Raw genomic sequence first — 26,109 nt, forward strand, 5'->3', positions numbered from 1 at the left:
CCAATCCAAAGAAAGATTGTTTCTTATCAACAGGGCCATGCCACCCTCTCTACTTACTCATCTATCCTTGGATAAAATCCTCCTAATGACATCCATGATGGCCACAACATCATAGAGAATGACACACATAGTGTGTAGCTGTACTACAAGGTCATCCTCTTTATTTCTTCTGCTGCACGCATTTAAATACAGAAACCTTTAGCCCGGTATTTGTTACTTTTGACTCTGTGTCCCCGTTGCATTGCAACTAATCCCAACTTCAAAGAATTATGATAAATTTGTTACACTTGTCTTCATAAAACTATGTTAACTAGGTTTGATTGTATTCAGTTTTCCAAAATGATTAGTGATTTGATGACTGACTCTAGTATCTTGCCAACAATAGATGATAAACTGACTGGTCTATTCCTCAATCTTTCTATTTGAACCATTAGTTGTTTTCCATCTTCTTGTACCCTACCAGAATTTATTGGGTGCTGAAAAATTTCCATGAATTGGCCCACTATCTCTTCAACCAGCTTCTTTATACCCCTTGGATCCTGGTAATTTTACCCCGTAAGTTTCTCTAATATTTTATCCCTTATGATTAGGATTTTTACAAGTTCCTCTGTTATTTAGCATATCTGTCAGCTTAGGGATATTTGCAGTGAAGATGGATGGAAAAAAATTGAACGTGGCTGCTAACGGCAGCGCTGCTGAAATGAAATATGTCCACATGCACAGAAGGGTGAACTTTATTTGAATTTCACACACTGCTTTAAGGCTATGAGCCACTTCCTGTCTGGTACGTATTGGACTGTGGGAGTGACGTCAGTGTATTGCAGAGTCATTACCTGCCCAGTGACGTGCAACCAGGAAGTGGTGACATCTCCCAGGCAATGCATGTTGCAAAACACAGGCTTCTGAAAAGTGAAGGGGGCATGCACCATCTTGTGCCAACCAACATGGGGCAGTGATTCGGCCTGTCTACACCACTGCCCCCCACCAGAACTGCTGCAATCCTTTGAGCAAGTCTTTAGGCGGGCGGCCTCTGTGTCTGACCTGGAGAGCCGAGACAGGCAGGGCTGATTCCAAATGTGCTGCCTTGAGGCAGTCAATGGTAAACATGACCTGCTGCCCACCAGATAAAAATGACACCATGAATGGGCCTTTGTAGGGGTATTTCCGGGGTGCTCCTTGCTGTCCTCTGTGACTGAAAACGATGGCAGGGTGGCGAGCTGTGTTGGGAAGGTGGTGGAGATTTCAGTTTAATCATCTGTTCTCTAAGGCACTGGGTTGTGGGCTGGGAGGGTTGAAACAGATGGTAAACTAACTTTGGAACTGTGGGAGTTCGTCCATCCAATTTGGGCCTCGCAGTTGAGCTTTCATGGCTGCTTTCAGGTGGCGGAGGAAACGTTCAACAAGTCTGTTTGCCTGAGGATGTGATTGGTGTGGTGTGACTGGCTGCCGCAGAACTTGGCTAGGGTTGACCAGAGTGAGGAAGTGAACTGGGCCCCTCGATCCAAAGTGATATGGGTTGGGATGCCAAAATATGCAACCCAACTGGATGAAAGTGCTCTGGAACAAGTCTCTGTGTCACATGTGGGCAGGGTTACCGCTTACAGCCAATAGGTAAAACGGCCAACTAATGTGAATAAATACTGCACATCTTTGCTCACGGTGAGTGGGCCAAAGATGTCCACATGCACGTGGTCAAAACAAGTGATGTTGCGGCAGAGGATGTGCCACACGAACTTGTCAAGCAGTAGGCGGACTGTGAACCTTACTTAAGGGTGTGATAGGCCCTGAATTTGGTTGAACATCTGCCGTTGCCAGGTTGTGGGTAGCATAGGTCTGGGGAAGCTTGTTGACATGTCGCACAGTAAAGTCGGGCTCCCCAGTGAAGGACAGAAATCGCTAACCTTAAGGCTGCTGATGGCAGTCCGGTATACCTGGAAGTCAGCATCCTCTGCTCGGTCTTTGGCCAGTTGGGCTACATCAAGTCCTCCTGAGATGGCGAGTTTGGACAGAACATTGGCCACAACATTGGACTGCCTGTGACGTGGTGGATGTCTGTAGTATACTCAGAAATGTAGGAGAGGTGTCGTTGTTGCCTCGCCAACCATGGGTCTGAGTCCTTGCTTAGTGCAGAAGTCAGCAGCTTGTGGTCTGTGTAGGCGACAAAAACACTTCCTTCTAATGTACTGGAAATGTCATATTGCTAGGTACAGGGCCAACAGCTCATATTTGAATGCATTGTATCTGAGTTCTGGTGCCTGAAGATGTTTGCTGATGAAGGCCAGGGGGCGCCATTGTTTATCGACCTACTGCTCCAGCACTGTGCCAACCGCTTTGTCCGTTGCATCTGTTGAAAGGGCCAGGGAGGCAGAAGAGTCTGGATGGGCCAGAGATGTGGCATCTGCTAGAGCCACTTTAGTTCCCTGGAATGCTTCATTGGTTTCATGTGTCCACTGGAGTGCCTTGTCACCTAGTTTGATGAGGTTGAATAGGGATTGCATGAGGATGGAATTCCTGTTGGCCTTTGATGGTGCATGGCCTGGGGAAATGATAGATGGCTTCTACCTTATCTGGCAGCGGTGTGGCACCCTCGCGGGTGATACGGTGTTCAAAGAAATCAATGGTTTCCAGGCCAAATTGGCATTTAGCCGGGTTCACTGTGAGGCCAAACTCCTGCAACCTGTCAAAAGGTGAGTCAGGAGAGTCCTGTGTGTGTTGGCGTCGGGGCTGGCAATGAGGAAGACAAATATGAAATTGAAGTCCCTGCTGACCATGAGATGCTGAAACCTCTGGTCTGTGTTCTTTAGTCAGAAAGGCATCCAAAGGAATTGAAAAGGCCGAAAGGTGTAATAATGGACGTTTTCGTGACATCGTTAGGTTGCACCAGAATCTGATGGTATCCCTTGACAAGGTTCACCTTCGAGAAAACCGAGCAGAACTGGAGCCATGTCACAAAGTCCTGGACGTGTGAGATAGGTATCTATCTGGAACTGTGATATCATTGAGCCGCCTATAGTCACTGCACAGACGCCAACCACCGGAGTTCTTCTGGACCATGGGCTGTTTGAACAGTGGACGATACACCTCTATCAAGTACCCTCTCAATCTTCTACGCTCCAGGGAAAAAAGCCCTAGTCTGCACAACCTTTCCCTGTACCTCAAACCTTGAAATCCTGTCAACATTCTCGTGAACCTTCTCTGCACTCTCTCTATTTTGTTTATATCTTTCCTATAATTTAGTGACCAAAACTGTACACAGTACTCCAAATTTGGCCTCACCAATGCCTTGTACAATTTCATCATAACCTCCCTACTCCTGACTTCAATACTCCGATTTATGAAGGCCAACATTCCAAATGCCTTCTTCACCACACCATCTACCTGAGTATCAGCCTTGAGGGTACTATTTACCACAACTCCTAAATCCCTTTGTTGCTCTGCATATCTCAATAGCCTACCATTTAATGCATATGACCTATTTAGATTTGCCTTTCCAAAATGTAACACCTCACACTTATCTGTATTAAATTCCATCAGCCATTTCTCAGCCCACACCTCCAGCCTTCCTAAATCACCTTTTAATCTACGGTAATCTTCCTCACTGTCCACAACACTACCAATCTTTGTATCATCCGCAAACTTGCTTATCCAATTCTCCACCCCTACTTCCAGATCGTTAATATATATAACAAACAATAGTGGACCGAAGACCGATCCCTGAGGAACTCCACTAGTCACTGGCCTCCAAATGGACAAACAATTTTCTACCACTACTCTCTGACACCTCCCATCCAACCATTGCTGAATCCATTTCACAACCTCCTCATTTATACCTAATGCCTCCACCTTTTTTCCTAACCTCCTGTGGGGAACTTTGTCAAAAGCTTTACTAAAGTCTAAATAGACAACATCCACAGCTTTCCCTTCATCAACCTTTTTTGTAACCCCCTTGAAAAACTCAATCAGGTTTGTCAAGCATGATCTACCCCTGACAAAACCATGCTGATTACTCCCTATCAATCCCTATACCTCCAAATAATTGTAAATACCATCCCTCAGAACATTTTCCATCAACTTGCCCACCAAAGACGTCAGATTCACGGGCCTATAATTCCCAGGTTTACATTTAGACCCTTTCTTAAACAGCGGAACCACATGCGCCACCCTCCAATCCTTTGGCACTACCCCCGTGGCCAGTGACATCCCAAATATCTCTGCTGATGGCCCCTCTATCTGTCCACTAGCCTCCCTGAGTGTCCTTGGGAATATTTTGTCCGGTCCCGGAGATTTATCCACCTTTATCTTTTTCAACACAGCCATCACTACCTCCTCGGTTATCCTTATATGCTTCATTACCTCTCCACTATTTTTCTTTACCTCAACTGGTTCAATATTTTTTTCCCTAGTGAATACCGAGGCAAAGAAATCATTCAAAATTTCCCCCATTTCCTCTGACTTCTCACTCAGCCTACCCTCACTATCTACAAGGGGTCCAATTTTATCCCTCACTAATCTTTTACTTTTAATGTACTTACAGAAACCCTTTGGATTTATTTTTACTCTGTTTGTTTCTGCATAATACCAGAAAATGAAAATCAATTTCCAGTTGCAGGATGCTGCAAAAAAAAAGCCTTGTGCAAATGTACTTCCTGACACATGAAAAATACTCACTGCAAAATATTAAATGTACATTTATCATTATTCCCAATAATGTTCCTGGTATAGAGTAGAGCAACCTTTCCAATTGGTGGGAAACAACTCATTGACACTCAAGAAACAGGGTTTCCTCGTTTAAGTGTACTCTGCTACTTGTGCACAATCCATGTGTCTGTCTAGAATCTTCTTAAACATGACGATCACAATGATTTTCACCATTCCTCCTGGCAGCCTGTTTTTGGCAGCTATTTTTCTTTGTAAAAAGATTTGCCAGCACATCTCCTGTAAAGTTTCTCCCCCACCTTGAGCACATCTTCTGGTATGAGACACTTTAAACTTGAGAGAAAGATTTTGACTGTCTAACCTATTCATGACTCTCATAATTGTATAAACTTCTCTCCTCAGCCTCCAACACTTCAGAAAAGACAACTCCAAGTTTGTTCAAACTCTCCTCACACCCTCATACATCCTCTTAACTGACCATTATCCTGGAAAACCTGTGCTCTTCCCAAAGCCTCCAAATCCTTCCGGTAATGGAGTGATCATAACAGCACACAGTATTCTCAGAAGTGTGGCCTAACCAAAGTTTTAATAGTGTTACGAGCCCAAAGGACCCCAAAACCCAGCAACAATAGACATTCACCAAGACAAGTAGTTACTTAAACATGAAACATCTTTAAACATGAAAACAGAATCAAACTTTAACTTATCTCTATTAACTTAACTACCCAACTTAACCCCCCTTCTAATTCTAAGAACACGTGTATGTGATGTGTGTGTAAATGTAAGAAAAGTACTTTGGTTCACAGTTCAATCTCACTTCTCATTCTTCCAAGTTCTCTGGTTGCCCGCAATTCTTATATTGTGCACAGAATTTAACATGTATAAAGTTCACCAGGCTTTGGTGCTCAAAAGGTAAATGTTTACTGCTCAGGAAGGTTCTTGTAGGATTTGCAGAGAGAGATTTGTTGTTCCAGGATTTCCACAACAGAGGTACCAACATTAGTCACCTCAATGTCTTGCTGATGAAATTTTCCCCATCAGGGTTCTCCAGATGATAACCTCTTTCTTTCGGGCCAGCACAGAGTTCCTTTCTTTCCACTTACTCCAAGAGAAACCTTAGACAGATAGCACTTCCCGCTATCCGCCGCTCTAGAGTTTGTTTCAGTTCCAACAAGATTTTCCTGGCTTGTTTCAGCTGTCTCTCTCTCTCTCTCTCTCTCTCTCCAACTGCCAGAAAGCCCACGTGACTCTCTCACTTGCAAAACCCCTGACCTTCTCCAGCAAACAATATGAGTTAGTCTTCTTGGTCAAGCTGTTGCCTTTAGGTAAACAAAAACCCAAGAGTAACCTTTCTGTGCACTCTATCAAAACCCTTGCAAACGGCTTTTAACAGCCAGAGTGTCTCCTGCTTGTTGCTTTAATTATGTCATTTCAATTATGGTATTCTCCATTGTTTCTGTAAAATCATTGAATATGAATTCTTCAGTATTTCAATAAGATCTGTTTTAAAGTGTGTGTATGTCACCTACTCTAATTTTACCAATTTATCTCCAAATATATTCCATTACAATAGTTGCAATGCATCTTCCTTACTTTTATGTTCAAAGACTCATACCATGTACTTTCTTCACTACCCAATCCACTTTGTCACTTTTAATGGGCACCCCAGATCCCTGTGAACATCAATGCTCTTTTATCAGTCCTGCCATTTTCTATACATCTTCCTCTTACACATTTGACCTTCACAAGAATGCTGCCTTTACCCTACTAAAGATTAAATCAAATGGTAAACACAGTTTCATTAGTTCACCTGAGCCTTCGTTATAAAATAACCTGCACTGCTGACTACAGAATAGTCTCCAGCAGGGAGAAGGCGGCAAAATTTAACAGTTATCAGTAAACATAACTAAATGTGGAAATTCAATTTTAGTCAGTACATGGAACCTTAGTTAACACAGAATGCATCAGGAATTAATGTTCTCAACTCTGTGTGGAGCCATGGGAGTTGGGCAAGGTCTTTAAACATCCTGTTTTTACCGTGGACAAAGACAATGGGGATTGGGGAACACTGGTAGCCAATGTTAGTCTCTTGAGAACAGTCAGTATTACGGTTGAAGATGTGGTGAAGGTCCTGATGCATACAAAGGAGGATGGCAGACAGCACAGTAACAGGCCCTTCTGGCTCATGAGTCCGTTCTGCCCAAATACCTCCATTAACTTAAAACCCCCATACATTTTGAAGGGTGGAAAGGAAATGGAGCACCCAAAGAAAACCCACACAGATACAGGGAGAACATACAAATTCTTTACCATCAGTGCAGGATTCAAACCCTGGTCACTAGCTCTGTAACAGCATTACAGTGGATAGGACACTATGGGAGGAAATTGCTGGTGCCCTGGTTGTGGTTTATGCGTTGTCACTAAGTACAGGTGAGCTACCAGAATACTGGAAGGTGGCAAATGTTGTGGTTCTCTTTAAGAAAGGCTGCAGGAAATAGCCTGAGAGATGGTAGGATACTACAGAGCATTCTGATGGAGAAGACATACATGCACTTAGACTGTCAAGGACTGATGAGAGATAGTCAGCACTGTTTTGTAACTGGGATGTTATGTTTCACAAATCTTATGAGTTAAAAAAAAATATGATCTCAAAGGTTGATGAGGGGAGAGTTGTAGACATTGTATATATGGACTTCTGCAAGGCATATGATAAAGTTCCACTTGGTAGGCTGCTCTGGAAGGTTAGGTCACAGGTAAGATAGCAGAATGGTTTCATTGTCGGAAACAGAGGGTGATGATGGAAGGTTGTTTTTCGAACGAAAGGACTGTGACTAGTGGTGTGCTGTAATGATTTGGATGAAAACGTACATAGCATTAGCAAGCTTGTGGATAACACTAAAATGCCCGGTATTGTGGCTGCCAAAAATTGCAGCAGAATCTTGATCAGGTGGCAGAGGAATGGTTGATGGAATTTGATAGACAAATGCAAGGTGTTGCATTTTGGGGGTGGGGGGAGGGGTTTAACACATTGAATGGTAGGGATGTAGGGAGTGTTGTAGGGCAAATGGATCTGGAAGTATAGGCACATTATTTATTTCAAGTGGAGATACAAGGTAGGTAGGGTGGTCAAAATGGTGATTGGTTTTAGTCTCCGTGCTACAGGAAAGATGTCAAACTGCAGAGGCTGCAGAAATTTACAAGGATGTTACCAGGACTCAGGGGGTCTGAGCTATAAAGAGAGGTTGAGCAGACTGAGGATTTATACCTTGGCACACAGGAGGGTGAGAGGTGAAAGGAAAAGATCAGGTGAACGCAGAGACTTTTGCCCAGAGTAGGGGAAATTGGTAACCAAAGGACATAGATTTAAGGTAAAAGGGGAGTGATTTAACAGGAATTTGAGGATTAACTTTTTTTCTGCAAGGGCTTGCATCGAATGAGCTGCCAGAAGGTAGTACTATTGCATCTTTTTTTAAAAATTTGGACAGATACATTGATAGCATGGATTTGTTTAGCAGGGACATGGCCCAATGCAGGTAGGTGGGACAAGTGTGGGTGGGTCATTTAGGTTGGCATAGTCAAGATGGGCCAAAGGGCCTGATTCTCCACTGTATGACTATGTACATACAAGTGTTAATAACAGCAAGAGTATTTTTTAAAATCTGAATTGCTGTAGAGAAATGTGGATAACATTTATAATGCCAGATTTATAGCATGAAATTAAGCTTAAGTACTGTGACACCAGGTAATTGTACATACAAGTGTTAATAACAGCAAGAGTATTTTTTAAAATCTGAATTGCTGTAGAGAAATGTGGATAACATTTATAATGCCAGATTTATAGCATGAAATTAAGCTTAAGTACTGTGACACCAGGTAATCAGCTGGGGAATTTAGAGTTTGGTAGATATTTACTTTGAAAGCAATACACAAAAGAGCTGGAGAAACTCAGTAGATCATGCAGCAGCCATGTGAAGCAATGTGAACCGATGTGCCATGCCTGATCCCTTTGTCAAGGTATGAGCTAAAAAAAACAGGCAGGTGTGGGGGGGGGGGGGGGGGGTGTGTGGAGAGGTGAGGAAGGGGAAAGGACAAGGTCATAGGTGGGAAGTAGAAGAGAAAAAAGCTGAGAAGTGGTGGGAAGGGTAGCTTTCAGATAGGAAAGGAAGGAAAGGGGTGGGGGGGCTGGAGGAAAGAAGAAAGGAAAGAGAGACTCAGGGGGAGGGGTTTGAAAAGTCCACTGTATCTATGACATGGCAGATATGAAGAACTATCCCTCAGGGAAGACACTGATAGATCATTCCCTCAGAGCTTACCTTTGCAGTTCCCTCTTTCTTCACTTGTTCTTCCAATTTGTTCCTCACTTCTTCAAGATCCTGTAAGTGTTTGCTCTTCTCATCCAACTTAGCTTCCAACTGGAAACAAAGACATTTTAGAGACTGTGTGTAGAAATTCCTCCTGCACATTTCATAATTAAAGAGTCAGTGAACAATTGACACAGGAAAATACGATCTGATTTTATTTGATGTGGGCGAGAGAAGGTGGAGGGTGGATGACTGCTCCAATTGTCCTTGTGAAGCTGGTGGTGTGCTGCCTCCTTGAACTATGAAATGACTGAGAGGGAGGGAATGGCAGACAGGCAACAGTGCAATACACAAATGTGCGGGAGAAACCCACCACCCATAAGAAGAAAAGGGTAACCAGGCCTGGGCCCTTAGTCAAGTACAAGAAAAAAGGGAAGAGGGATGAGCAGAGGCCAGCAGGTAATAGGTGGATACAGGTGGGAGGGTAGAGGAGAAAAAAAAACTGAAGTGATAGGGGGAGAGGGCAGAGGGAAACTCTGATAAAAGGAAGGGAAGGGAAGCTATAGGAAAGCAGAGGGAGAAAAAAACTCGGGGAGGAGGGTTAACAGAAATTGGAAAAGTCTATACTTATTGCCATTGGAGACAGAATACAAAGTGTTGTACCTCCAATTTGTAAGTGGCCTCAGTTTGACAGCACACGAGGCCATGGATAAGCATGGTAACGCAGGCAGTTTTTACAGAAATAATGGAAGAATTTTGGAAATTAATTTTTCCTCCAAGGCATAAAAGTCCAAAAATAAAAATAGAGAAATGATGCGTTTCAACTTTATAAGCCTCTTCCTTTGAGTAGGGTTGGGGATTGGGACTAATTATGACTCAACAAAAGAAAAGATGGGATGCTGGAGAACCACTTAAAAAAGACTGCAAAGACATCAAGTACATTAAAGTGATTTATAATCCACGGGAGCAAGGAAATAGCAGAGGGATTAAACAATTACTGTTTTAGATATTGCTGGAGGACATGATCTATGTCATGATGGTCACATCTCAGGCACATAGTCTGGTCGATCGGCTCAGAAGAGAAAGGGGAACAGAGAGGAAGTTCTGTGAAAGAGATCAAAGCTCCCAGATGATATGCTGACTCTGGTGCCAGGGTCAAGGACATCTCTGATTAAGTCCACAGTGTTCTCAGGTGGAAGGCTGAGCATCCAGATGTCACGGTCCATGTGGGGACCAATGACATACAGTGCCCTCCATAATGCATGGGACAAAGAAACTCTCCCCCCACCCCTCCCTTATTTGCTATTTTGCGCCACAGTTTTAAATTTGTAATCAAAGAATACACATGTAATTAGAATGCACATTCCAGATATTATTCATGGTTACTTGGATACATTTTGGTTTGAACATGTGGAAATTTACAGCGCTTTTTATACATAGTCCTCCCATTTTAGGGCACCATAATGTTTGGGACATTTCACAGATGTTTATGAGTTCTCAGATATGTTTAATTGCTTCAATGGTGCAAGACTTGCTTCAAAGCTTTTGATCAACTTTGAAATCTGTAATTGCCATTTTTCTACGAGAACCAGGGTTGTGCCAATGAAAGTCAAAGAAGCCATAATGAGGCCAAAAACAGAATAAAACAGTAAGAGTCATGGCCCAAACCTTAGGATTAACAAAATCAAACGCCTAGTTAGAATTATAGAACACTAAAGCATAGAAAACAAGCCATTTGGCCCTTCTAGTCTGTGCCGAAACATGGTTCTGCTAGTCCCCCTGACCTGCACCCATTCTATAACCCTATAGATCTCTCCCATCCAAGTATCTATCCAATTTGTTGTTAAAACTAAAGAGTGAACCCACATTTACACATCAGATGGCAGCTTATTCCACACCCCCACCACTCTGAGTGACGAACTTCTCCCTACTCCTTTCCACTTTCACCCTAAATTCATGTCCTCTTGTATTTATCTCTCCTAATCTAAGAGGAAGGAGCTGACATGCACTTATAATCTTGTAAACCTCTATCAAATCTCCCCTATCAAAGATTATCCAGTCCAGATTTCACTTCCACTTTTTGAGATTCACCTTCTTTAACTGCAAGCTCCTCTTCCTGGACGAATTCCAATAAGATAAGTTCCTCTTCTTCCTCAGTCATCGTAGGTCCTTTGACTGAACGGCTGCGGGTCTGGAAACCCAATGCTGGCACCCCGATCTCTTTGGGAAGCCGCGATCGGGCTCCCCCACAGCACCGACTTTCTCCAGCAGCTCTCGGACCCGCGATGCCACACGCAGGCCAGGCAAGGCTGTCGGATGCGCAGAGGCATCCTCTGATGCTACCCTTCGCGGCACCAGGCTGCCCAGTGAGGTCGCGAGTTCCCTTAGCAGCCTTGCCACCCGTGCGCACGGCTTCACGTGAACGTGGGTCGGCAGCGGCCAAACTCACCAATGTGCTGGCACCATCTTGCGGATGGAGGATCGACACCAGAGTCAAACTCGAACGGGCTGGAGTCCTCTGAGGCTTGGAGACTCCCAGCAACGACTCTGTGGATTTAGCTATGCAGGTAGGCCTCAATTCTTCCGCACTTTTATATGGCAGTTTTTTCTGAAGCTGAGGTTTAAACTTTTTCACATTGGATGCCATCATAAAGCACTGGTATTTAAATAACTGTAAATCTTATTTTTCATCACTTTTATACTGTTGAAAAACTGGGTATTTAATGATCCAGCTGGGGAGAGGTGGAACACGTCTTCCTTCTACGCCATCTTGCCACATCCCCCATTTCAGTGTCTGTTTGAAGAAACTTGCCCCATCATGGGTTTTCCATATAACCTCTTCCAGGTCACCACAGAGTTCCTCTTGTTTCCCTTATTTCAGGAGAAACACTCGAGCCAGCCATTTCCTCTTGTAAGGACTACAAGAGTTTTGAACAGGCTGAACTCAGAACTCATCTTCAAAGTGGGATTTTCAACAATCTGCCAACTTGCCACGCTGCAGCCTCAAAAGCCACTGTAGAACTGAATTCTCTCTCTGCTTGTGAAAACCAGACCTCCTCCCAAGGCTTTCAAACCCAATGCTTGAAAGATTTTTATCAGCACTTGACTCCAGACTCTTCCATTTGCACCTGCTTTTGAAATTCCTTAGCAAAGCAATTTCATTGTCTTTGGTGCCTCAATGTCTCACTTTCAGAAAAGCTCTTGCATTTTAAACTAGATCTCTTTTGTGAAGTGTTACTCTGTTTGTGAAATGACCTATACTAAACCCCCACAATCTATCTCTATTAAAGACATACAGGTACACAATCCTTTATCTGGAACCCTTGGGGGACAGGGTATTCTGAATTTTACTGGATTTCAGAAAGCCAGATTTAAACCCACCTGAATTGTGCTGCCATATTCACCCCCATCCCTTCCAGTTGCGCTGTCGTCTACCCCGACTCGCGCTGCTGGTCTCCTGCCCGCCTGACTCGCGTTGCCGGTCTCTCCCCCTCGCCCGCCTGACTTGTGCTGCCGGTCTCTCCCTATCGCCGGCCCAACTTGCGCTGCCAGTCTCTCGCCCGTTCGACTTGCACTGCTGTCCCTCTCCCTACTTGCCGGTTTTTGAAGCTTTCTGGATTTTAGATGTCCGGATAAAGGACTGTGTACCTGTATTTATATATAATAAAAATATAATATAACCTATAACTACTATGGTTTGAGCAATGATTCTTACTGTTTTATTCTTGTTTTTCAGCCTCATTATGGCTTATTTGACTTTCACAACACTGGTCCTCATATAGAAAAATTGCAACTACAGACTGCAAAGGTGATGAAAAGCTTAGAAGCAAGCCTAGTTCTCTTATACTTGCACCAATGAAGCAGCTAAACATACCTGAGTACTCACAAACACCTGTGAAGCCAAATGTCCCAAACATTATCGAGCCCTGAAATGAGGGGACTACGTATAAAAAGTGCTGTAATTTCTAAATGGTCAAAGCAAAATGTATACAATTAACATTAAATAAAATCTGGAATGTGCACTTTAACTACATGTGAATTGTTTGATTACAAATATAAAACTTTGGCACACAGAGGAAAATGAAGGAATAAAGTGTCTTTGTCTCAAACGTTATGGAGGGCCCTGAAGAAAGTAGTAGAGATGAGGTCCTGAGGCGGGAATATAGGGAGTTAGGAAAGAAGTTCAAGGGTGGTTATCTTTCAAAGTTCAAAGGTGGTTGAGGCCATTCATAAGTTCGCCAGGCCAACTATGGCCACAGGTTTGCAGGAGTTCGTTGGAATGGTCAACTTCTACCATCAGTTCCTGTTGTCAGCTGCCAGGATCATGCGACTCCTTTTCAAGATGCTGTCTGGTCAGACCAAAGGACACGGAGTCTACAGCAGCTTTCGACCATGCCAAAGACACTGTGGCCAATGCCATTCTTCTCATGCATCTGTGTGCTTATGTGCCCATTGGTCTTGATGCATCCAACATGGCCGTCGGCAGCATCTTGGATCAGTTGGTTGATGGACATTGGAGACTACTTGCTTTCTTCAGCAGACACTTGCAACCCCGGAGTAGAATTATAGTGCATTCAACAAGGAGTTGCGAGCACTCTACCTCACTGTATGCCATTTCTGCTATTTCCTCGAAGGTTGGGATTTCATGGTCTTCAGTAGTCACAAATCCCTCACTTTTACCTTCGCAAAGGGGTCGGAACCATGGTTGGCAAAACCGTAGTGTCAGCTCTCTTATATTTCAGAGTACAAATGGCTATCAAGCACATTTCCAGCAAGAACAACCTCCTGTATGATGCTCTGTACGTCTGTTCTGTCGGTGAAACTCCCTGACCCTGGAATAATCGACTACACAGTGCTCACAGCGGCCCTGTGGCAGGATGGCAAGATACCAGCCTTTCGCACTGCAGTCTCAGGGCTACAGCTGGAAGATGTGCGTTTCAGGCCATCCGAAGCCACCCTCCTCTGTGACGTGTTCACTGGCTGAACAAGGACCATCGTTCTCGCCACGTGGAGGCATTGCATCTTCGACATGCTACATGAGTTGGCTATCCATTCATCTAGATGACATCTCAACTGGTCACATGTGGCTGACCTGTTTACGCAGGCTAGGCCACTGGGCCAGAACTTAACTGCACTGTCGGACATCCAAGGTGCAGAGGCACGTGAAAGCCCATCTTCAGTCCTTCCCACCAACACACAGTCGATTTGATCATGTTTACGTCCAGCTTATGGGCAGTGCTGGCACAGCTCCTAGGGATCCACATATATCACTCCACAACCTACCACCCAGAGTCTACAGGACTGGTGGAAAGGTTCCATCGGCATTTGAAGATGGTCCTCATGGCGCGGCTCTGAGGCCCAGATTGGGTGGATGAGCTGCCCTGGGTGCTCCTTGGCATCACACAGCGCCGAAGTTGGATTTGGCCACATCCTCAGCTAAGCTCATCTATAGGCTCTGCTGACAGTTCCGGGAGAGTTTGTGCCAGTGGCCAGGAGACACCTACAGTGCTGCTAAAGCGACATCATGAGAAGGTGGGCACTCTGCCGCCGTCCTACCTCACATCACAGTCTAGCTCCAATCTTACACCCCTGAAGGATCTTGAAGACTGTGAGTGTCTTTCATAAGGAGAGGCATGCACCAGACATCATTTCAGCACCCATACAAGGTGTTACGTTTGGACATTGGGGGCTAGGCAGGAAATGTCAACTGCCTCAAACCGGCACACCTTGACCTTGATCAACCAGTAACAGTTCCAGCCCCGCGACAGAGAGGGTGGCCTCCAAAACGTATCAACCGTGGACTCGGCACCTTCGAACTCCAGTTCTGGGGGGGTGGGGGTGTCACGTAGCAGGCTGCACCGATCCTCAAGCAAACCAGGTCACGGAGATGCAGGCTTGCACTGGACTGACATTACAATGATCCCTGTGGTGGGGTGGGGCACAAAGGATCATGAGGGTCATGCTGAACAGGTCTCAAAGAGTTCCAGTAAACTTAGTTGGTTTTACTTCTGTTCGCTGCACAGCACACCGACCAAAGTCCAATCCGGGCAAGAGCGAAGGGTAGGCAGTTGCCCCGGCCTCGGTTGAGTGAGGCAGGCGGAGGCCCCGGTCCGGGCAGAAAGAAGGAGGCGGCGGCCCCGGTCCGGGCACAGGGAAAACAGCGGTGGCCCCGGCCCCGGTCCGGGCAGAGGGTAGGCGGCGGCGGCCCCGATCCGGGCAAGAGCGAAGGGGAGGTGGCGGCCCCAGCCTCGGTCGAGTGAGGCAGACGGCGGCCCCAATCCGGGCAAGAGCGAAAGGGAGGCGGCGGCCCTGGCCTCAGTTGAGTGAGGCAGGTGGAGGCCCCGGTCCGGGCAGAAAGAAGGAGGAGGCGGCCCCAGTCCGGGCAAAGGGAAAACAGCGGCGGCCATGGCACCTGTCCGGGCAGAGGGTAGGCGGCGGTGGCCCCGATCCGGGCAAGAGCGAAGGGCAGGCGGCGGCCCCGGCCTCGGTCGAGTGAGACAGGCAGAGGCCCCAGTCCGGGCAGAAAGTAGGAGGCGGCGGCCTCAGTCTGGGCACAGGGAAAGCAGCGGCGGCCTTGGCCCCAGTCCGGGCAGTATGGTCTGACCTAGGAGGGGAGGCAGGCCCCTCCAGCCCGGGTAAGAAATCTGCATAGGAGAAGGCCACTCCGATATAAAACCTACGACCCAAGGACCTCGCTGCCATGTCCCAGCTTGCTTGGCCACGGCACACGAACCATGGGTGTAAAGGGTGGGGCCAGTACTGCGCGCACTGCACTCCACCTCAAAGCTCCTTTGCGCAGGCCCGAGGACAGGTCCACGTCCTCCCCCTCAAAAGATGCTCACAAACTCAAGCTAGCATGCTGGAACATCAGAACCATGCTACACAAGGACGACAGACCTGAACGTCGGTCTGCCCTCATTGCACATGAACTCCTCAGACTTGACATCGACATAGCTGCTCTCAGTGAAGTCCGCCTTGCAGATGTAGGCAGCCTCCAAGAACGCGGCGTGGGCTACACACTCTACTGGTCTGGCAAGCCTATGGATGAACGACGCCTATCTGGTGTAGGCTTCATGGTCACGAACTCCATTGCCTCCAAAATCGAAAACCTCACGACAGGCCACTCGGACCAGATCATGTCCATGCGACTCCACCTTCAAAACAAGCGTTGCATCACCCTCATCAGTGTCTATGCTCCAACCCTCCAGGCGGAACCAGCAGAAAAGGACAAGTTCTACACTGACCTGCGCAACCTCATTCAATGCACCCCTACAGCCGACAAGGTTGTCATCCTTGGCGACTTCAACGCTCGCGTCGGCAAAGACTCAGAAACCTGGCCAGGAATCCTGGGCAAGCATGGCGTTGCCAAGTGCAACGACAATGGGCGCCTCCTGTTGGAGCTCTGCGCAGAACAGCGGCTTGTCATTACAAACACCCTTTTTCAGCAGAGGGACAGCCTGAAGACTACCTGGATGCATCCCTGATCCAAACACTGGCACCTCCTGGACTACGTCCTGGTGCGAGAAAGAGACAAACGAGATGTGCTCCACACCAGGGTCATGCCCAGCGCGGAATGCCACACTTACCACCGGCTGGTTCGCTGCAAGCTCAACCTTCACTTCAAGCAAAAGTCCAGGAACAGTAAAGCCCCCAGAAAGAGGTTCAATGTTGGAAACCTGCAGTCAGACGAAGTGAGAGGAAACTTCCAGGCAAACCTTAAAGCAAAGCTCGAGGATGCAATCCGCCTCACGGACTCGTCCCCTGAAACCCTCTGGGATCAGCTGAAGACTACCATACTGCAATCCACTGAAGAGGTACTGGACTTCTCCTCCAGGAAAAACAAGGACTGGTTCGACGAAAACAGCCAGGAAATCCAGGAGCTGCTGGCAAAGAAGCGAGCTGCTCACCTTACAAAGCCGTCCTGGCCAGAGAAGAAACAAGCCTTCCGTCGCGCATGCAGCCATCTTCAGCGCAAACTCCGGGAGATCCAAAATGTGTAGTGGACTAGCCTCGCCAAACGAACCCAGCTCAGCGCGGACATTGGCGACTTCAGGGATTTTTACGAGGCTCTAAAGGCTGTGTACGGCCCCTCACCCCAAGTCCAAAGCCCGCTGCGCAGCTCAGACGGCAAAGTCCTCCTCAGCGACAAGATCTCCATCCTCAACCGATGGTCAGAACACTTCCAATCTCTTTTCAGTGCCAACCGCTCAGTCCAAGATTCCGCCCTGCTCCAGCTCCCTCAACAGCCCCTAAGGCTAGAGCTGGATGAGGTCCTCACCCGGGAAGAGACATATAAGGCAATGGAACAACTGAAAAGTGGCAAAGCAGAAGGTATGGATGGAATCCCTCCAGAGGCCTGGAAGGCTGGCGGCAAAACTCTGCATGCCAAACTGCACGAGTTTTTCAAGCTTTGTTGGGGCCAAGGAAAACTGCCTCAGGACCTTCGTGATGCCATCATCATCACCCTGTACAAAAACAAAGGCGAGAAATCAGACTGCTCAAACTACAGGGGAATCACGCTGCTCTCCATTGCAGGCAAAATCTTCGCTAGGATTCTCCTAAATAGAATAATACCTAGTGTCGCCGAGAATGTTCTCCCAGAATCACAGTGCGGCTTTCGTGCAAACAGAGGAACTATTGACATGGTTTTTGCCCTCAGACAGCTCCAAGAAAAGTGCAGAGAACAAAACAAAGGACTCTACATCACCTTTGTTGACCTCACCAAAGCCTTCGACACCATGAGCAGGAAAGGGCTTTGGCAAATACTAGAGCGCATCGGATGCCCCCCCCAAAGTTCCTCAACATGGTTATCCAACTGCACAAAAACCAACAAGGTCGGGTCAGATACAGCAATGAGCTCTCTAAACACTTCTCCATTAACAATGGCGTGAAGCAAGGCTGCGTTCTCGCACCAACCCTCTTTTCCATCTTCTTCAGCATGATGCTGAACCAAGCCATGAAAGACCTCAACAATGAAGACGCTGTTTACATCCGGTACCGCACGGATGGCAGTCTCTTCAATCTGAGGCGCCTGCAAGCTCACACCAAGACACAAGAGCAACTTGTCCATGAACTACTCTTTGCAGACGATGCCGCTTTAGTTGCCCATTCAGAGCCAGCTCTTTAGCACTTGACATCCTGTTTTGTGGAAACTGCCAAAATGTTTGGCCTGGAAGTCAGCCTGAAGAAAACGGAGGTCCTCCATCAGCCAGCTCCCCACCATGACTACCAGCCCCCCCACATCTCCATCGGGCACACAGAACTCAAAACGGTCAACCAGTTTACCTATCTCGGCTGCACCATTTCATCAGATGCAAGGATCAACAACGAGATAGACAACAGATTCGCCAAGGCAAATAGCACCTTTGGAAGACTACACAAAAGAGTCTGGAAAAACAACCAACTGAAAAACCTCACAAAGTTAAGCGTATACAGAGCCGTTGTCATACCCACACTCCTGTTCGGATCCGAATCATGGGTCCTCTACCGGCATCACCTACGGCTCCTAGAACGCTTCCACCAGCGTTGTCTCCGCTCCATCCTCAACATTCATTGGAGCGACTTCATCCCTAACATCGAAGTACTGAAGATGGCAGAGGCCGACAGTATCGAATCCACGCTGTTGAAGATCCAACTGCGTTGGGTAGGTCACGTCTCCAGAATGGAGGACCATCGCCTTCCCATGATCGTGTTATATGGCGAGCTCTCCACTGGCCATCGTGTCAGAGGTGCACCAAAGAAGAGGTACAAGGACTGCCTAAAGAAATCTCTTGGTGCCTGCCACATTGACCACCGCCAGTGGGCTGATATCGCCTCAAACCGTGCATCTTGGCGCCTCACAGTTCGGCGGGCAGCAACCTCCTTTGAAGAAGACTGCAGAGCCCACCTCACTGACAAAAGACAAAGGAGGAAAAACCCAACACCCAACCCCAACCAACAAATTTTCCCCTGCAACCGCTGCAACCGTGTCTGCCTGTCCCGCATCGGACTTGTCAGCCACAAACGAGCCTGCAGCTGACGTGGACATTTACCCCCTCCATAAATCTTCGTCCGCGAAGCCAAGCCAAAGACTGGAGTATGGAAAACATTTTTAAATAAATTATTTTTAAAAAATTTAGAATTTGGAATTGAACAGAAAACAAAGATGGGAAATACTCTGGGGAAGGCAGAGAGGACAGTAGGAAAGGTCAACAAGAAAAGGAAAATCTGAGTGAGCAGGGGAAAACACAGATGATAATGTGGAAAAATGCAAAGATAACCACTTTGTGCACATAACACAAAAGCAGAATAATCCTTAAGTAGTGAGAAATATTAATGTTCAGGGGAGCAGCGTATGTGCATAACGAACATACTGATGAAGTGAGCAATTAAGAGGGGAAATGTTACCATCTTTTATTATAAGAGAATTAAGGACAAGGACACCTTATGACAATTGAGCAGGGGCTTGGTGAGATCACATCTGGAAGAATGTGTGCAGTCTTGGACTGCTTTAAAGATGTGTTTGTCATTGAGGCATCAGCAAAGATTCATTAAATTGTATCCAGAGTTGGCAGGTTTGCACAAGAGATCCGCATGGAAAGCCCAGAATGGGGTATTGGGAATTTAATTTCCAAGTAGTTAAGTAACAATCCAGAAGCAAAAATTGCTGTGGACATGATTAGGAACTTCAAGAGGTGCATCATTTATTACTCTCTTCTGTTGTATTTAATGACATAAAATGTAAGATGATGCATTTGTGAATTTAAATGAGCATAGGATAGTGATTGACAGGGCCCTGGACAGAAAAGATTTGCAAGGAGGTTACCAGAAATGAAGAGCTCGAGAGAATGGATAGGCCAGGACTGTCTTTCCTGGAGCAAATGAGGTGGAGGATGATTTTAGAGATTTATAAAGATAAGGTGGATGGTCAGTGTCTTTTTTTCCCAGAAAGGTGCCTGAAATTAGAGAGTGTAGGTTCAAGGCGAAAGGGGAGCTGTGAGGTAGGTTTTCTGCACACAGAAGATGATGGGTGTGTGGAATGAGCTGCCAAAAAAAAGAGGTAGGAATGTTTAGAGGACATTTTGACAGGGACTTGGATAGGAAAGGTTCAGGGAGATATGGGGGAAATTCAGGGAGCTTGGAAATACTTCATGGTCAGCATGCACAAGATATGCTGAAGGGCCCATATCCATCCTCAACTTTGTGGGGTATGTGAGAGCAGACATATTGTGTTCAGCTCCACTACCCTCCTGTCACCAACTCCAACTGGCAAGCACTGCTCCATAAACCTGTCTGCAATAAATACACAGGGATGTAGGATCCAGAATAGGCCAAGAGGCAGAGAACTAAAATCAAACAAGTTACTGGGATCATTCAACAGTTTACATAACACCTGTGGGGATCAGAACAGGGACCCAAGACCCATTAATACGAGCACTGCTGAACGACTTCAAACAATACCCCTTTGTATCTTGATGCATAAACATCAACCTCAGAATAAGAGCACATCTTGTTAGTTATAGAAGGAGTTCCAAATTTTAACCATTTTCTGAATGTTTCCCTAAATTTATTAAAATGATTTCCTTCATAGTTTCCCAGTTCTGTTTAAAATTTTTCGAACTTCAATCTAATCTATTATTTTCTGCATGTACTAAATTCCAGAGTACAATGTCTTTTAAAACTAGTTTGGAGATACAGCATGCTAACAGGTCCTTCCGGCCCACAAACCTGCACCTTCCAAACACTCCCATGTGTCCAAATCATCTATTAAACAGTACGTCTTTGGAATGTGGGAGGAAATTGGAACAGATATGCACCTGGGCCTCTGGCACTGTGATGGTGTTGCACTAACAGTGTCACCATTCTTGGTAGACTGGGCATCATCTCCATGCTGTTTTTGTGTAACAATCGTTGCACTGATCAGCTTATTTAGTTCCAGGACATCTCACATATGATAGTAACTCATCTGAATTCGACAACAATATTCAAAAACTCACCTCATCTTTCTCTGCTTTCACTCTCTCCAATTCAGTTTTCAAACTTGAAAAAGATACTGAAAGAGAAAAATCATAAAGATTCAGTAATTATGACTCTTTGACACACAAATATGCAAAATCTTCATTGCAAATTGCTGTACATAAGCAAACATTTCATGCAGAGCAGTGCGAACATAATCCAGGAAGATCCACATTTCTTCATTTAATGTCATATTTCAAGAAAAGCAAGCAGGCTCTGACCTTCAAAATCAATGGCTCACTCTTCATAATGATTCTTCAGTCATATAAGCCAAAACCAGCACTGGGCTGCAATTACCTGAAACCATGGGGTGCAATTCCATAGCTCCCTGAAAGTGGTGAATACGATAGTGAAGCCATTTAGTTTGCTTTCCATCATAGATGGCATTGAGTCTTGAGTCAGAACTTCATGTAGCAGTGGTTTGACTGTACACCTCTACTCATTATACACCCATGACTGTGTGGTCAGGCACAATTCCAATCCGATCTACAAATTTCCCGATGACACAACAGTTGTTGGTAGAATCACAAACGGCAATGTGGAAGTGTACAGGAGGGAGATAGATCAGCTCAATGAATGGTGTTACCCGAACAACCTTGTGTTCAATGTTAGCAAAACCAAGGAGATGCTTGTGGACTTCAGCAGGAAGTCAGGAGAACACAATCCAGTCCTCATCGAGGGCTCAGTAGTGGAGAAGATCAAGAACTTCAAATTCCTGGGAGTCAACATCTCTGAGGATCTGTCCTGGAGCCTCAGAGAATGCCTGCCAGCTGCTATACTTTGTGAGGTGTCTGAGGAGATTTAGTATGCCACGGAAGACTCTCGTAAACTTCTACAGGTGTGAACAGACAGATTTTGCAATGGTGCGGAAAATATAGGGTTGTAATTATGGGTGATTTCAAATTCCCTAATATTGACTGGCACCTCCTGACTGCAAGAGGGATAGATGTGGCTGAATTTGTCAGATGTGTACAAGAAGAATTCCTTTCTTTTTAAAATATTTTTATTGAAGAGCTTAAAATTATATTAATATACAATGAGATGATAGGAATAGTTACACATAATTAATAAAGCAATCATTATATCAAAAACATACATAAATTCTAAAACATTCAAAATTCGTAATCCTAATAGTATTAAAAAAAACTAATAATTAAAAATGTGGTGCTTTCTTTACATCACCTTGCTGGAATGACATTGGTTGTGGAATCAGTGAACTGGTCCCATTGTTGCCAGGCTATACTGGCTTTGATTGTGGACAACCCCCTCCCCTCCACCCCCCAAGCGTTTGATATCCTATTATTTTTACCCCTGCATGTTCCGCTCTGACTGTGTGTGGTCATGGCATCTCTGAGGGAGTAACTGTATGGGAGGTAGAGAAATGGGGAAGATCATTCAGTACATAACCTTCATGTAGGTGCTCCATTTATGTGTTTGATTGAAGGTGACAGGAACAGATGAATGAGCCTCTGTACATGATAGAATCGGAATTTATTGTCATAAACAAGTTACGGCACCATCACAGTTCAAACATTCACATAAACTGGGGCAGTCAACTTTTCACCATGCATGGGCGGGATGGTGTGTCAGTGGTTGAACAGCAGGCCACACTGATGTGACCATAAATTAAATAAATTTATAAATAGATTAGCTGAACAAATAAATAAATAAATAAATAGATGGTGGTGATGATGATGCATTTCACGTCAGCTTTGAATCTCTATATGCCAAGTCTCTAATGTTAATGAAACTTCTGATTTCCATGTAACAGCAATGCATTTCCTTGCTATTACTAAAGCTAACTTAACAAATTTCAATTGAAAATCTGACAAAGATAATCTAGGAGTAATGCTTTCAAAATTCCCTAACAACAATAATTCAGGATTTAATGGAAAAGCAACACTAGTAATTTGTTGTAAAACTTACTAACCAAAACCCAAAAAGGATTAACCTTTGAACGAGACCACATAGAATGAAAAAAAGTTCCAACTTCTTTTCCACATCTAAAACATTGGTCCAATATATTTAATCTCCATCTACTCAATTACTTATAATTTAAGGGGTAAATATTCTGTATTTTTACAAAGTATGCTAGAATAATGAGACTAAAAATGCCATTTTTTAAATTATGGTTATGAATTCTCCTGATCAGTGACGTTTTCCCTAAATAACATAACATAGCATAACAATTACAGCACGGAAACAGGCCATTAGGCTCTTCTAGTCCGCACCGAACCAAACACTCCTCTCTAGCCCCACCTACCTGCACAATGACCATAACCCTTCACCTTCTTCTCATCCATATACCTGTCCAGCTTTTTCTTAAATAATAAAATTGACTCTGCCGCCACTATTTCTCCCGGAAGCTCGTTCCACACCACTACCACTCTCTGAGTAAAGAAGTTCCCCCTCATGTTACCTCTAAACCTCTGCCCCTTAACTCTTAACTTATGTCCTCTTGTTTCAATCTCTCCTACTCTTAACAGAAATGGTCTATCCACATCCTCTCTGTCTATCCCTTTCATAATCTTAAATACCTCTATCAAATCCCCTCTCAACCTTCTACGCTCTAAAGAATAAAGACCTAATCTGCCCAATCTCTCCCTGTACTCTAGATGCTTAAACTCAGGTAACATTCTGGTAAATCTTCTCTGCACTCTCTCCACTCTGTTTATATCCTTCCTATAATTAGGCGACCAGAACTGCACACAGAACTCTAAATTAGGCCGCACCAACGCCTTATACAATCTCAACATCACTTCCCAACTCCTATATTCCATGCAATGATTGATAAAGGCCAGCATACTAAAAGCCTTCTTCACCACCCTATTCACATGAGTTTCTACCTTCAGGGAACGATGTACCGTTACTCCTAAATCCTTCTGCTCTTCTGTATTCATCAATGCTCTCCCATTTACTACGTATGTCCTGTTCTGATTCTTCTTACCAAAATGAAGCACCTCACACTTATCAGCATTAAATTCCATCTGCCATTTTTCAGCCCACTTTTCTAAGCAGCCCAAATCCCTCTGCAATCCTTGAAAACCTTCTTCATTATCCACTATTCCGCCTATCTTAGTATCGTCTGCATATTTACTAATCCAATTCACCACCCCATCATCTAAATCATTAATGTATATAATGAACAACAATAGGCCCAATACAGATCCCTGAGGCACACCACTGGTCACCGGCCTCCAACCTGACAGACAATTTTCCACTATCACTCTCTAGCCTCTCCCTTTCAGCCAATGTTCAATCCATTTGACTATCTCAAAATTTATACCTAAAGACTGCACCTTCCTAACTAACCTTCCATGTGGTACCTTATTGAAAGCCTTACTGAAGTCCATATAGACAACATCTACCGCGCTACCCTCATCCACATTCCTAGTCACCTCTTCAAAAAATTCAATCAGATTGGTCAAACAGGACCTTCCGCCCACAAATCCGTGTTGAGTGCTCCTGATCAGACCCTGTCTATCCAGATATTTATAAGTACTATCTCTAAGAACTTTCTCCATTAATTTACCTACTACAGACGTCAAACTTACAGGCCGATAATTGCCAGGCTTCCTCCTTGAACCCTTTTTAAATAACGGAACCACATGTGCAATACGCCAATCCTCCGGCACTATCCCCATCTCTAATGACATTTGGAAAATTACCGTCAGAGCCTCTGCTATTTCCTCCTTTACTTCTCTCAATGTCCTGGGGAAGATCCCGTCTGGTCCTGGAGACTTATCCACCTTTATATTCCTCAAAAGCCCTAACAGTACATCTTTCGTAATCACTATATTCTACATATTTACCCAATTTGCTTTTTCTATCTCACATATCCCAATATCCTTCTCCTTGGTGAATACCGAAGAAAAGAAACTGTTCAATATCTCCCCCATTTCTCTAGGCTCCACACACAGTTTCCGCTCTGATTCTCTAAGGGACCAATTTTGTCTCTCGCTTTCCTTTTACCATTAACATATTTGTAGAACCCTTTTGGATTAATTTTCACCCTGCTTGCTATAGTGTCCTCGTACCTTCTTTTAGCTTTCCTAATTCCTCTCTTAAGATTCCTCTTACATTCAATGTATTTTTCAAACATCTCCTTAATTCCATGCTTCTTATACCTAATGTACACCTCCCTTTTTCTTCGAACTAAGTTTCCAATATTCCTTGAAAACCACGGCTCTCTCAAACTTTTTGCCCCTCCTTTTAACCTAACAGGAACATAAAGCTTTTGCACTCTCAAAATCTGATCTTTAAAAGACTTCCATCTCTCTACTACATCCTGCCTATAAAACAAATTGTCCCAATGCACACCCTGTAAGTCCTTTCGCATCTCCTCAAATCTAGCTTTTCCCCAATCAAAAACCTCAACCCTTGGCCCTGACTTATATCTTTCCATAATGACATTGAAGCTGATGGCATTATGATCACTGGACCCGAAGTGCTCGCCAACACTAACCTCTGTCACTTGACCCATCCCATTTGCCAACAGTAGATCTAACACCGCTCCTTCTCTGGTCGGCACCTCTACATATTGTTGTAAAAAAAACTATCTTGCACACATTTCACAAACTCTAACCCATCCAGCCCTTTCACAGAAGGTGTTTCCCAATCTATATGCGGAAAATTAAAATCTCCCATAATTACAACCCTGTGCTTATCACAAAATCCACCATCTCCCTACAGATTTGCTCCTCTAGGTCTCGGTCCCCTCCGGGTGGTCTATAATACACCCCTACAAGTGTAACCTCTCCTTTCCCACTCCTCAGTTCCACCCAAATAGCCTCCGTGGATGAGCCCTCTAATCTATCCTGCCTAAGCACCGCTGTAATATTCTCCCTGACAAGCAATGCAACACCACCTCCTCTTGCCCCTCCGACTCTATCACACCTAAAGCAACGAAACCCAGGTATATTCAGCTGCCAATCACATCCCTTTTGCAACCATGTCTCACTAATCGCTACCACATCATACTTCCAAGTTTCAATCCACACCTTCAGCTCATCCATCTTTTTTTACAATACTCCTGGCATTAAAATATATGAATTTCAGAGATTTCCCAATTCTTAATCCCTGTTTTCCCTCATCTTTAATAACAACATTATTTCCTTTTCCTGCCAATTGCCCTTCATCTTCTTCCAGAGCATTTCCT

At 44.9% G+C, this 26,109-nt stretch overlaps 1 protein-coding gene across 8 annotated transcripts in view; it reads right to left on the minus strand.

Moving 5' to 3' along the window:
• The window catches only part of rabep1 (rabaptin, RAB GTPase binding effector protein 1), a 314,581-nt gene that overhangs the window by 14,059 nt on the left and 274,413 nt on the right, over positions 1-26,109 (minus strand). For all 8 annotated transcript variants that reach the window (XM_069885028.1, XM_069885025.1, XM_069885027.1 and 5 more), the window contains 2 exons: positions 20,933-20,988; positions 8,970-9,068 (listed from right to left, as the gene is read on the minus strand). In XM_069885028.1, coding sequence (XP_069741129.1) covers positions 8,970-9,068; positions 20,933-20,988 — 155 coding nt within the window. The remainder of the gene's footprint in view (positions 1-8,969; positions 9,069-20,932; positions 20,989-26,109) is intronic.

This window comes from Narcine bancroftii, chromosome 6 (assembly GCF_036971445.1).
Source record: "Narcine bancroftii isolate sNarBan1 chromosome 6, sNarBan1.hap1, whole genome shotgun sequence".
Lineage (NCBI taxonomy): Eukaryota > Metazoa > Chordata > Chondrichthyes > Torpediniformes > Narcinidae > Narcine > Narcine bancroftii.